The sequence below is a fragment of the Oncorhynchus keta genome, chromosome 1 (genome assembly GCF_023373465.1).
Source record: "Oncorhynchus keta strain PuntledgeMale-10-30-2019 chromosome 1, Oket_V2, whole genome shotgun sequence".
NCBI classification, from domain to species: Eukaryota; Metazoa; Chordata; class Actinopteri; order Salmoniformes; family Salmonidae; genus Oncorhynchus; species Oncorhynchus keta.
The window spans coordinates 51,599,931-51,612,982 of NC_068421.1; the positions used below are offsets into that span (position 1 = coordinate 51,599,931).

Consider the following 13,052-nt stretch of genomic DNA (forward strand, 5'->3'; position numbering starts at 1 on the left):
CTCTCTATATCTCTTCCCTCTCTCTCTCTCTCTCTCTGTGTGTCTCTCTTTATTATCTCTTCCCTCTCTCTCTCTGTGTCTCTCTCTCTATTATATCTTCCCTCTCTCTATTATCTCTTCCCTCTCTCTCTCTCTGTCTCTCTCGTACGCTCTCTCTCTATTTTCTCTTCCCTCTCTCTCTCTATATATCTCTTCCCTCTCTCTCTCTCTCTCTCTCTCTGTGTGTCTCTCTTTATTATCTCTTCCCTCTCTCTCTCTGTGTCTCTCTCTCTATTATATCTTCCCTCTCTCTATTATCGCTTCCCTCTCTCTCTATTATCTCTTCCCCCTCTCTCTCTCTGTCTCTCACTCTGTGTCTCTCTCTCTCTCTGATGACTAAGGAAGTGCTTTCATCACATCAGTGAACATTCCCTCCCCTCCTTTTCTCAGGTCTGACTTCAGGTTTTTATTGGAATACCGCAACAGAGCCATCCTCAACCCTGGCTTTATGAATCAATGGAACATACTGCAAACATTACACACCTCCGTCCCAACGTCCGAGGAAGCACCATCCCATTTACCCATGCCTCACGGCTGAGGTCATGTGTCTCACACACTGTGAGAGACGTGGGCTGACGTTGGGACTCCTGGCAAAAGGAGTCAGTGGTGTTTGTGTGTGGGTGGGGGGATAAGTGTGTGTGTGTGCACAACAACACTTGGGTTGCGTTCCAACTGGCACCCATTCCCTTTACAGTGCACTTCTTTTGACCAAAGCACCTATTGCAAACATTTAGAAAAAGTGCACGATATAGGGAATAGGGTGCCATTTGAGAAACAACCTTGGTGTTTGTATGCAAGCATCTTACATTGGAGTCCAGCACAGAGAACAGAAGATGGAAACAAGATGGTAAAGAACAGCAGCACTGTTCTATGACACAGTAGCAACTAAAAGCATGGGGAATAATGTTTGACTGTTTCCCATAAACACTCAGATTATCACTCCTCAATCAGAGGGCCACAAACGTCTGCAAAGGAAAACACAGGTAACTAAGTCAGTTATGGGGAATTCAACATGGGTGCCAATGCCACTTCATGAAGAGTTGTGGTGTGTGTGTGTGTGTGTGTGTGTGTGTGTGTGTGTGTGTGTGTGTGTGTGTGTGTGTGTGTGTGTGTGTGTGTGTGTGTGTGTGTGTGTGTGTGTGTGTGTGTGTGTGTGTGTGTGTGTGTGTGTGTAATGTTATAGCTGCCTCACACTCCAAAGTCGATTACTCATCTTTTCACGAGCTGAATCAACAGACAGACCGGTGCATTTATCTGAGAAAGCGTAGGATTCCAGCACTCTACACTAATTAAAACATTTTCCTCAAATAAGCTCATAATCTGCGTCCCAAACGGCACCCTATTCCCTATATAGTGCACTACTTTTGACCAGAGCCCATGAGGCTCTAGTCCGAATTAGGAACTAGTGTTAGGCGAATGGGAAAAATCTAGAGTTTTTTTAGATGAGTTCCACGTCTTACAAAACCGATCTGTTGCGGGACGAGCATTGCGTATGAGTGACGCCATCTGACTTGAGACAATGCCGTATGTCATGTAAAAAATCTTCCCAGCGTGATAATAGTTCCGGATCGTTCTGATTGTGTTGTTATTGTGACTTCATGTTGTAAAATATCTCACTGCGGATGTTTCTTTCACATCCTTCCTCGACCTCGACAACGTATACCTTTGGCATGGAAATTCCCTATTCACTTCCATAAAAAAAATTGCCCGGTACCTGGTTACCTTTAGACCAGTCCGTGACACTTATGGGGGACAGAGTAAAATTAAGAACACCGTGCTTGTGAGAGTCTCAGCTATTATATTGTAGCCAAAACTAATCAGATGCTACAGACATCAATTGTGGGGGTCGCAGAGCAAAAAGGAAACCTTTCAGATGTTAAAGACGTTTTTGTGAGAAGACCGATTTTCGGGATGTCTCCTGGTCTGACAAACACCGCTATAGTTCTTCCACCTTCCACCGCAGAAGGCTGATATCAGTGGATGTGGTGGCTTGAGACGCAGCCCCATGCAGAAAACAAGACATCTCTAGCTTTAAAAAAAAACTGATTTTGATGGGGATTTTTTAAATTATTGTGCCAATTAGATTACCGCTCGGACCCGAACTGTCACATAATGGGGATTTAGTCAGAGACACTGAGATATGATTGGTGTGTTGAATTCCTGATGTGATCAGGCCCTACACCCAAACAAGGGCACTGCGTTCATCCACCTCTGGCCTGCTCGCCTCCCTACCACTGAGGAAGTACAGTTCCCGCTCAGCCCAGTCAAAACTGTTCGCTGCTCTGGCTCCCCAATGGTGGAACACACTCCCTCACGACGCCAGGACAGCGGAGTCAATCACCACCTTCCGGAGACACCTGAAACCCCACCTCTTTAAGGAATACCTAGGATAGGATAAAGTAATCCTTCTCACCCCCCTTAAAAGATTTAGATGCACTATTGTAAAGTGGCTGTTCCACTGGATGTCATAAGGTGAATGCACCAATTTGTAAGTCGCTCTGGATAAGAGCGTCTGCTAAATGACTTAAATGTAAATGTAAAATGTAAATGTGTTCCATATGGAATTATCCATATGGGCTCTCGAGGGGAGACCCAGAGTGAGAGTCAGTGAGATAGAGCCAGAGCTGAACGGGTTTGAATCAATAGTGACTCCTTCCTCCGCACTAGCAGAATGGACCGGCCCAGCAGCCAGAGATAATAACAAATATGGCTTAGACTAAAGGCCTTATTTCATCAGAACCGCTAAGTGGGATTGGGGATATTCAAAGAAAAGTGTGTTGTTATGCCATAAGAAATGTTTGAAGTGAAATGAGATGGATATATTATCTTCTTTTTGTGCAGCACAATCTTCATTCTAATCCTCAAACTCCAGTTACCGGTTTTGTTTCAATAACTAGGTCCCTTAAAGTCCAACCCTAGTTGTTGTAGACTTTTGGAAAATGAATTGTAATCAAATAGTGATGATGATGTTAAATGTTCAAATTGAAACAGATATTATAGTCGCAGGGAGAAAAAAGATTTGCATGAGATCTGTATACTTTGTTTTATCTGTGGAATCCTGATGTACTGTCTACAGAACCTTCTATAGGAATTTCAGGGAAGCAGGCCAGGTATTGCTTCAGTTACGGTAGTGTACTTAACAAAGAAAACAGCAGTTAATCTGCAGTGTAGCCTACCTTGAGGCTACTGCACTATACATATCAGTGCCCACCAGCAAATACAATATAATCTAGCATAGACAAATGGCCTCCTCGCGATCATGTTTTTTAAGCTTGTATTTTTTTATTTAATTTGATACCTTATTAAAGTTTCTCCCTGCTTGGACAATGTTGCCGGAGATTCTATGGCTTTGTCCCAAATCTCAGCCTACTCCCTAAATCGTGCACTACTAGTGAAAATCACTCCGCTCTCAGTAGCTATTACGCACTGGCTACTATGGCAAATGATGCTCGATTAACTGAGCAAATGTACTCCAGCTAGCAGCCTTGTGCTAACTTCTTTGAATGGCCATACGTTAGCTAGTTTGCCAGCTTGTTGTCATGAAGTTGTACGGCACCAAAGTTATGGGACTGTTCTCAGAATTCTTCATGTATCTGACTCTGACAGCTGGCACTGTCCATCACTACTTTGTAACATTTGGCCAACACGATAACGTCGCAGAGAAGAGTCAGCTGTGCTGTAGAACTCAGCTCACTAATCACGGCAGAACAGATATCACGAAAACTAATTTGTGCATTAGCTAGAACTTCACGACAAGTTAGCTAGCTAGCTGGAGGGAGTATTCAGGATTAAGTGTATGAACGGACGTTGTTAGCATCCCTGCCTTTCAATTCATATTGATTGATTTGAGATTGGTTCAGCCAGCAAGCAGAAATATTGCTTCTACCACTACAAATAATCTTACCGAGATGTATAATTATGTAATGAAGACTTGTCAATATTAGCTACAGGTTTATTGTTTTTGGTAAGATGAACTGACTTTTTGAGGACGAAAGGGGTTTCAGTGGACAATGTCACCTCGGTAACATCTTTCAATGTTAGGACAGCATATTGTAGCCAAACTTCTTTTTAGCTATCCCATGAGTTAGCGAGTTCAGACATTTCATTGCAGATCAAATCAAAATGTACTAGTTACATCTGCCGAATACACCAGGTGTACTGTAGACCTTACAGTGAAATGCTTACTTACAAGCCCTTAACCAACAATGCAGTTAAGAAAAATACGTTTTAAGAAAGTATTTACTAAAATAAACTGAAGTAAAAAAAAAAAGAAAAAAAAAGAAGAAAATAGCAAAATCACAAATAATTAAAGAGCAACATTAAAATAACGGTAAAGAGGCAATATACAGAGGGTACCGGTACAGAGTCAATGTGCGGGGGCACAGGTTAGATTAGGTAATTGTGGCAATACGTACATGCAGGTAGAGGTAAAGTGACTATGCATATATAATAAACAGAGAGTAGCAGCAGTGTAAAAATCAGGGTAGCCATTTGATTAGCTTTTCAGGAGTCTTATGGCTTTGGGGTAGAAGCTGTTAAGAAGCCTTTTGGGCCTAGACTTGGCGTTCTGGTACCGGTTGCCGTGCAGTAGCAGAGAGAACATTCTATGACTAGGGTGGCTGGAGTCTTTGGCAATTTTTAGGGTCTTCTCTGACACCGCCGGGTATAGAGATCCTGGTTGGCAGGTGGCTTGGCCCCAGTAATGTACTGGGCGGTACGCACTACCCTCTGTAGTGCCTTGCGGTCGGAGGCCGAGCAATTGCCATACCAGACAGTGATGCAAACAGTCAGGATGCTCTGGATGGTGCAGTTGTATAACTTTTTGAGGATCTGAGGACCCATGCCATAAAAAGGGCTCTGACCTCCTCCCTATAGGATATATCATCATTGTCGGTGATCAGGCCTACCACTGTTGTGTCGTCTGCAAACTTAATGATGGTGTTGAGTCGTGCTTGGCCATGCAGTCATGGATGAACAGGGAGTACAGGAGGGTACGGAGTACACACCCCTGTGGGGCCCCCGTGTTGAGGATCAACGTGGCAGATGTGTTGTTACCTACCCTTACCACCTGGGGGCGGCCTGTCAGGAAGTCCAGAATCCAGTTGCAGAGGGAGGTGTTTAGTCCCAGGGTCCTTAACTTAGTGATGAGCTTTGAGGGCTCTATGGTGTTAAACGCTGAGCTGTAGTCAATGAATAGCATTCTCACGTAGGTGTTCCTTTTGTCCAGGTGGGGAGTGCAATGGAGATTGTGTCATGTGTGGATCTGTTGGGGCAGTATGCAAAATTGGAGTGGGGTTAGGGTTTCTGGGATAATGGTGTTGATGTGAGCCATGACCAGCCTTTCAAAGCACTTCATGGCTACAGACGTGAGTGCTACAGGCCGGTAGTCATTTAGGTAGTTTACCTTGGTGTTCTTGGGCACAGGGACTATGGTGGTCTGATTGAAACACGTTGGTATTACAGACTCGGGCAGGGACAGGTTTAAAATGTCAGTGAAGACACTTGGCCAGTTGGTCAGCTCAAGCTCGGAGTACACGTCCTGGTAATCCTTCTGGCTCTGAGGCCTTGTGAATGTTGACCTGTTTATAGGTCTTACTCACATTGCTACAGAGAGCGTGATCACGCAGTCGTCCGGAACTGCTGGTCCTCTCATGCATGCTTCAGTGTTGCTTGCCTCGAAGCTCGCATAGAAGTAATTTAGCTTATCTGGTAGGCCCGTGTCACTGGGCAGCTCGTGGCTGTGCTTCACTTTGTAGTTCGTAATAGTTTACAAGCCCCACCACATCTGACGAGCGTCAGAGCCGGTGTAGTCGGATTCAATGTTAGACCTGTATTGACGCTTTGCCTATTTGATGGTTCATCGGAGGGCATTACGGGATGTCTTATAAGCGTCCGGGTTAGAGTCCCGCTCCTTGAAAACGGCAGCTCTACCCTTTAGCTCAGTGCAGATGTAGCCTGTAATCCATGGTTTCTGGTTGGGGTATGTACGTATGGTCATTGTTTTGACGACATCATCGATGCACTTATTGATGAAGTCAGTGACTGATGTGGTGTAGTCCTCAATGCCATCGGAAGAATCCCAGAACATATTCCAGTCTGTGCTAGCAAAACAGTCCTGTAGCTTAGCATCTGCGTCATCTGACCACTTCTGTATTGGGCGAGTCACTGGTACTCCCTGCTTTAGTTTTTTCTTGTAAGCAGGAATCAGGATAGTATTATGGTCAGATTTGCGAAATGAACGGCGAGGGAGAGCTTTGTACACGTCTCTGTGTGTGGAGTAAAGGTGGTCTAGAGTTTGTTTTCCTCTGGTTGCACATGTAACATGCTGGTAGAAATTAGGTCAAATGGATGTAAGTTTCCCTGCATTAAAGTCCCCGGCAACTAGGAGTGCCACCTCTGGATGAGCATTTTCTAGTTTGTTTATGGCTTTATACAGCTTTTTGAGTGCGGTCTTAATGCCAGCATCGGCTTGTGGAGGTAAATAGACACCTACGAAAAACTATAGATGAAAACTCTCTTGGTAAATAGTGTGGTTTACAGCTTATACTCAAAACCTCAAGACTTCCTAAATATAAAATTTTGTGCACCAGCTGTTATTGTCAAATAGACACAGACCACCACCCCTTGTCTTAACGGATGCAGCTGTTCTATCTTGCTGATGGACTGAAAACCCAGCCAGCTGTATGCTATACATGTCATCATAAAGCCACGACTCGGTGAAACATAAGATATTACAGTTTTTAATATCCGGTTGGTAGGAGAGTCTTGATTGGAACTCATCCACTTTATTATACAATGATTGCACGTTGGCTAATAGGACGGATGGTAGAGGCAGATTTCCCCCTCGCCGTCAGGATCCTTACAAGGCACCCCAACCTATGTCCCCTATACCTCTCTCTCTCTTCTTCATGCGAATGACGGGGATTTGGGCCTTGTCCGGTGTCTGAAGTAAATCCTTTGCATCCGACTCTTTCTTATATATCTCAAACATAGGACAGACACTTCAAAACATACTTACATTTGATTATCTGTTTTTACATGTATGAATCTGTTATTCAACGTGTTTCTATGGGCTAATAACATTAAGTCCAAATTCAATGTTTCATCAAATCATTTCTATATATTTTTGGGGGGGGATACCTACAGGGGTCCTACAATTCTAAATCAAATAGCTAAATGATCCATGGTATGATTATCATAAAACAATTAAGGCTTCGACACGAGATTAAGGCATGGACATTTCTGATGGTTTCACGTGGTTCGCATTGTTGTCTCTACAACTCTTCTGATGAAGCCCTTTGTCTGGAAAGAAATTGGCCATATTCTTCTATCATGACATGTAACGTTTCATTTATTGTATAAAAGACATACAATATTACTAAAGGCAGGGCAGAACAGTTCACTTTCTCTGAATAAATGTTTGATAAATGTATGCTCTTTACTCTAAAACCATTTTCTCCCCTTCGCACAGAGAGAGGTTCTTCATCTGTTGAGTCCAGGCTATCTATGGCATAAATCTAAAATAATGGTCCAACATTCCTATAGTCTCATCCAGAGACAGGCGAATGAAATAAGATTAGGCTGAAATGAAGCACGATACCAAAGCCTGATGAGCCCTATAGATCATTTACATGTACTGTCTATAGATTCAGTACTGTAAAACACACCACAACGTGAGCATAGGGATTAGGACTGAGGCACTACCCTAAGAAAGAGGCTGAACTCTGCTAAGACTAAAACAAATATGTGAAACTATTCCACAAAACTTTACCCCAAACAAAGAACTCAATCGCTGTTATTGCTTCGGAACATATTTTTGTCTGCTATAAAAATACCTTTAGACAGCTGAAGCAAGCAAAAAAAAATGTATATGTGGGCATGTTTACCTTTCAGAAATATTTCTAAATGCACAACACTGAATAATCATCTAAATGTCTTTCAAGAAAATGAAAAAAGGACTATAAATGTGTCTCCTGAATATTCATCCACACAGACCATAACTTCATCCACAACATATCTTGCATTCCCACATTCCCACATTCAACAACAAATCCAGTACAAAAGCATCGTAAAGACAATGTCATGATTCATGTTGGTCTGGGACGATGGTGAGGGCACAACGGTGCTCAGCTCAGAGGAGTCAGTCCACATAAATGCTGAGACACATTCAGAGAGACATATGGTTTGTGTTTGGCCAGGAAAAACAATAATCAAATCCTTTGAGCCTCTTTTTGTTAAAGGATGACTGCTAATATAAAAGTGGGTTTTGTATCATCATAATTTAGGATGAGGGAGTAATTAAATCTGCCCTCTCTCTGCTGCACAACAACAACATAATTTCATATCTTCTCAACAGGATGTAAAGTAGCCTAGGATTTCACACATGAAGTAGACCAGGCTTTCTCCCCACATAATCCGGGGAGGTATACAATGGTGTCTTTCTATATACAATTATGGGCACCCTTGATAAAGATGAGCAAAAAGTCATACAAATACTAAGCCATATTGTATGAAATGTTTTGTGACAATTATAATATATTATACGAATACAATTGCTCAGATAAAGATTGTGTTAGACCATTCCTCCATACAGAACCTTCCCAGATCCTTGATATCCTTCGTCTGCGCTTATGGACGGCCCTCTTCAAATCAAACCACAGGTTTTCAATGGGGTTCAAGTCCGGAGACTGAGATTACCATTGCAAACTGTTGATTTTGTGGTCAATTAACCTTTTTTTTGTGGATTTTGATGTGTGCTTGGGGTTATTGTCTTACTGGAAGATCCACTTGCGGCCAATGTTTGGCCTCTTGGCAGAGGCTACCAGGTCTTTGGCTAGGACGTCCTGGTACTGGAGAAAGTTCATGATGCCATTGACCTTGACAAGGGCCCCATGACCAGTGGAAGCAAAATAGCCCCATAACATCCAAAATCCACCACCATATTAAAATAGTATCCTGTATGCATTGGTTGAAGCTCAATGTTAAATTCCAATCTCCCTACTGTCATATCTAAGCCAATATGACACCAATGTCGATGAAAATGAGCAAATCAACTTGATTGGAGGTACACAACACACTCCCAGCCTCTCGCCATGAGCCATCTGGCCGTTACCAAGAACCACATACCGAATTGGGTCATTGGCATTAAGGGAAAAAAATACAATTTCTTGCCCTGACCTAGCTGAATATCTAGGCATCAGTAAGGACGAGACTACAGCATCCATAAAGTGACCATTAGACTTGCCACCTTTCGGACTGAATATGTTTGTAGGGGCAACTGTTTTGATTTCTGCCCATTAAGAACCAATGATGTGCTACCTTTTTGTAGAACTTCCGACAATGCTAACATCTTTTCAGTTCTAAAATCAGGTCAAAGCCCTTGGGTTGCACAGAAACAGCGCTAGTAGCTCGCTAACACCAGTTGGATGAGTGGCAAGCTACAAGCAAAGGAAGCTAGCTATACTTTACTATGGGAAGGTGTTTCACGTAGTTGAAGTTATCTGTGTAAACTGTTGGCCTTGAAACTTGCGTGTAATCATAACACAACCACATATGCACAAACAAGATAGCGAATGTCCTTAGCTGCTATTGCCAGTTAGCTAACCAACTAACATTAGCCAGTAACATTAGCTAGTTAGCTAAAAGCCAACAAGACTGTAACATTAGCTGTATGGACAGATTGCGATGCACCGGGACAACTCAATGTTGAAAATATCTCCCACATTCTTCCAAAAAAGCACAGCTAGCTAGCTAGCTAGCTAAGTAAAGTTCATAGTCAACACCAAACTTTGGGAAACTGCCACACTGCTAATGTATAATACACCTAATGGGCATTGCTCATCTAACGTTAACATTAGCTAACATTACTCCAAACACTAGGCAACCTGGCTTGAATCCTAAGCAACCTGCATACACATTGCAGATCAACATTGCTACTGTAGTGCTGGAAAACCTTGGTAGAGCATGGGTGGGGTAGGCATTGCAGTGCTCGTGTTTTTCCTTTCTTTTTTGGCCTCTGACTAATGCCTACTTCTCACTTAAAACATCGTTATTCATGTTTTATTTTACAGTAGGTATGGGATTCTTTTCTGCTTATGCATCCTTATTTCAACAGCAAAGAGTTCTATTTTTATGTCATCCAACAAATGTAAAAAACTGGAGTTTGCTAAACGGCACTGGCACTTGGATTGAAACTGGTGCTATAGTCTGATGATATGAAAATAGAGCTCTTTAGCCACGTACACCAGTGGTGAGTTTGGTGTTGAAATAAGGATGCATAAGTAGAAAATATATAGTTTTTAAATTGAGCATTCAATGTTAGATATAGCTCAGTATTTGTATTGCTTATTTTCTACAGTCTTTTCCCCCTCATCTTTATCAAAGGCGCCAATCATTTTGGACCTGACTGTATGTATCTGACCGTTGTTTCAAGACAAGGGTATGAAAGGGTCTGAAGACTATTCACTGCACTCAAGGTCTGTGCATGATTCACAGTCCAAAATAATATATGATTGAAAAAAATGAGAATATCAAACAAAACAACTGAATTTTTCAGTTCAACAAATTCTATATTTCTGAATGATGAAAAGGATAAAAAAATATATAATTTTATCTTCCAAGCATGCCAGAAAGAAAATACAAAATAATACTGTATGTTTGACATAGATTTGAAGCAGACGGTATGCGTGTGTAACTAACGGGAGGGTATCAAACCCAGACCGTCTGCACAACTCACCATCAACATGTTAGCCCACTGAGCTAACGTTTTAGGGGTTAGACATAGGCGCTAACACAAGTATTTAAGTCCCAGACAAGATACTTGCCACATAATACCGCTACATCATGAAGCACTACCTGCATTCATCCCAGTACAAAATATCCAATAATTATTTAAACAATTTAATGTTTGTTAATAAACCTGAGTGAGGAGGTTACAAATTAGATTATAGAAAAGCCTTGAGGGATGTTTATTCATCTCAATGATGCTTAAAATTCAAACTATTTTAGGTAATTCAACAAACAAATGACATTTTAATCTTAAAATATCTACTATTACATTTACGCTTAAAATGTATTTCTTAAAATAAACATGTGCTAATGGGCTACATAAATAATGTTCTATTAAATGTGTCTATTGAAGTTAGTTCGTACCTATCCAATGACAGTATGTTATCTATAACAGCTCAATGAAATGGTATCCGCTCATATACTCCAGAGATGTGCACATCTGTCCACCTCAATCTGTCCTCATACAGAACCTGTTAAATTAAGCACTGTTCCCTAAAGTGAGTGCAGTCACATCTGTTGATGATCCATAGAGGAGAAGTCAAAGTGCTCCATTCTCGGGCTGTCCCTTCACATGTATCACTTCAATCCCTTCACAGGGCTGCGCTGTGTGGCTGAGATGACTTTGATTGTGGTGCTCTTCATGAAATTGGCAAGACTATACATCAGTGACCTCTGCACTTAATTAATGAGGTTGTTATCAACAGTAGAATCCACAACTGCAAACACAGATCTGTCAACTAAATATACAGTGGATCAAAGAGGAAGAGCATTGCACTTATAAAGACTCCATATGTGGCCAACCAGAAACTCTGGCACAATTTCAGAGTAACCAGATGGATGGGCTGGAAGGAATGACAATAAGGGCTGGAAGGAATGACAATAATAAGATATTATTTGATTCACTTATAACAAATATAATCCCTGTTAGCATAAAAAGTGCAAATTAGAAGCTACAAATGTTAGTCATTGTGTTAATATTTTCCCAATATCAGCATGATACAATTTAGATTTAGACCGCACGTTTCACCACCCTAAAAATACTGTTGCTTTAACAACTAGATTTTACTGATAAAATACATTATGCAATACAGATGAGCACGTTGAATCAAAGGTTAGGCCTTTACCTTGTTCGGGGGAGAGAGAGAAGCAGGCGCGGGGAGATTTGGCTGTCAAAAGGCCTTTCTCTTGAGATCCATAGCGCTCTTCTGGCGCGGCATGCCGCTTTGGACTCGGACATTGCATATGACTCTGGGCTCCAAAACCGTCGTTCCCGATGCGTCTGGCGCAGATGTCCGATTTACTGCTGTACATGGAGAGAGTCAGTCCCGTGAAGTCTGAAAACGATGGGGTTTGGCAGTGACTGACCATCCCGAAGAGTGCTGAGGATTTCTGCATCGGAATTTCGTTGTTCCCAGTGTGTATTTTCTGTGTTCACATTTACCTGTTTTCGGGACAGAAAATCACATTTCCTCTTTAAAAGATTTGAAGACACATCAAACCATCTCCTAAACGTTTGGCATTGTTTTCCGAATTGTAAAATAACATGGAATCTTTGGGGATGATAAATGCAAGAATATACACTGACAAGAAGTGAATGATCTTCATTCTCTTGACGACACCTACCTTATCCGACTAATGAACCGTCAAAAGGGGGAGAATATGTATAGCCTATGGTCGGACTCGGTGTACATCAACATCGTCGGCCAAATGCGAAGAAAAGCACGTCTTAACCAACAGCATCCTTTCTGCTTCCATAAACTTTTAACACTTTTCTGAAGTATCAATTCTCAGCATCCAAAACATGCGTCTTCCCTTTGACTGACATCTGATGCATCCACTGAGTCGGCAGTATTCGAGTCATTGCGTCTCTGCGCCAATGAAGGCACTGTCAGTTGGCCAATGGGAGGATATGAAGATATTGATCGAGGAGAGTCGTTTTACAGGGAGAGAAAACTGATGTGCTATTGACGAAACAGCAGATCATGGACAGGTTGCCAAGTAAAATATGAGCAAATATCACTACATATGGCTTTAGGTTATTTAGGGCTACAGGCACTTGTAGGGTACTGCAAACTTCAGTTAGAAATCGATTAGGATTAAGGGAACATTTATTTTATATGACAAAGACAAATAAGGGAACATGTTGGAGGGGGATTTGATTGAAATGTATGGTAGCTCTGGTTCACATTGTGATTTGTTTAATGATTTTTTATTAAGAAACTATA

General features: G+C 41.8%; 1 protein-coding gene across 2 annotated transcripts in view; it reads right to left on the reverse strand.

The window, feature by feature from the left end:
• LOC118387194 (zinc finger protein GLIS1) overlaps positions 1-13,052 on the reverse strand; it is a 130,115-nt gene extending 117,063 nt beyond the window's left edge. Inside the window, exons 1-2 of one of the 2 annotated variants that reach the window (XM_035775371.2) lie at positions 12,451-13,052; positions 11,952-12,268 (exon numbers count right to left, since the gene is read on the reverse strand). In XM_035775371.2, the coding sequence (XP_035631264.1) occupies positions 11,952-12,222 (271 nt within the window). In that variant the 5' untranslated portion in view covers positions 12,223-12,268; positions 12,451-13,052. The remainder of the gene's footprint in view (positions 1-11,951; positions 12,269-12,450) is intronic. The other variant, XM_035775367.2, reaches the window with a different exon arrangement.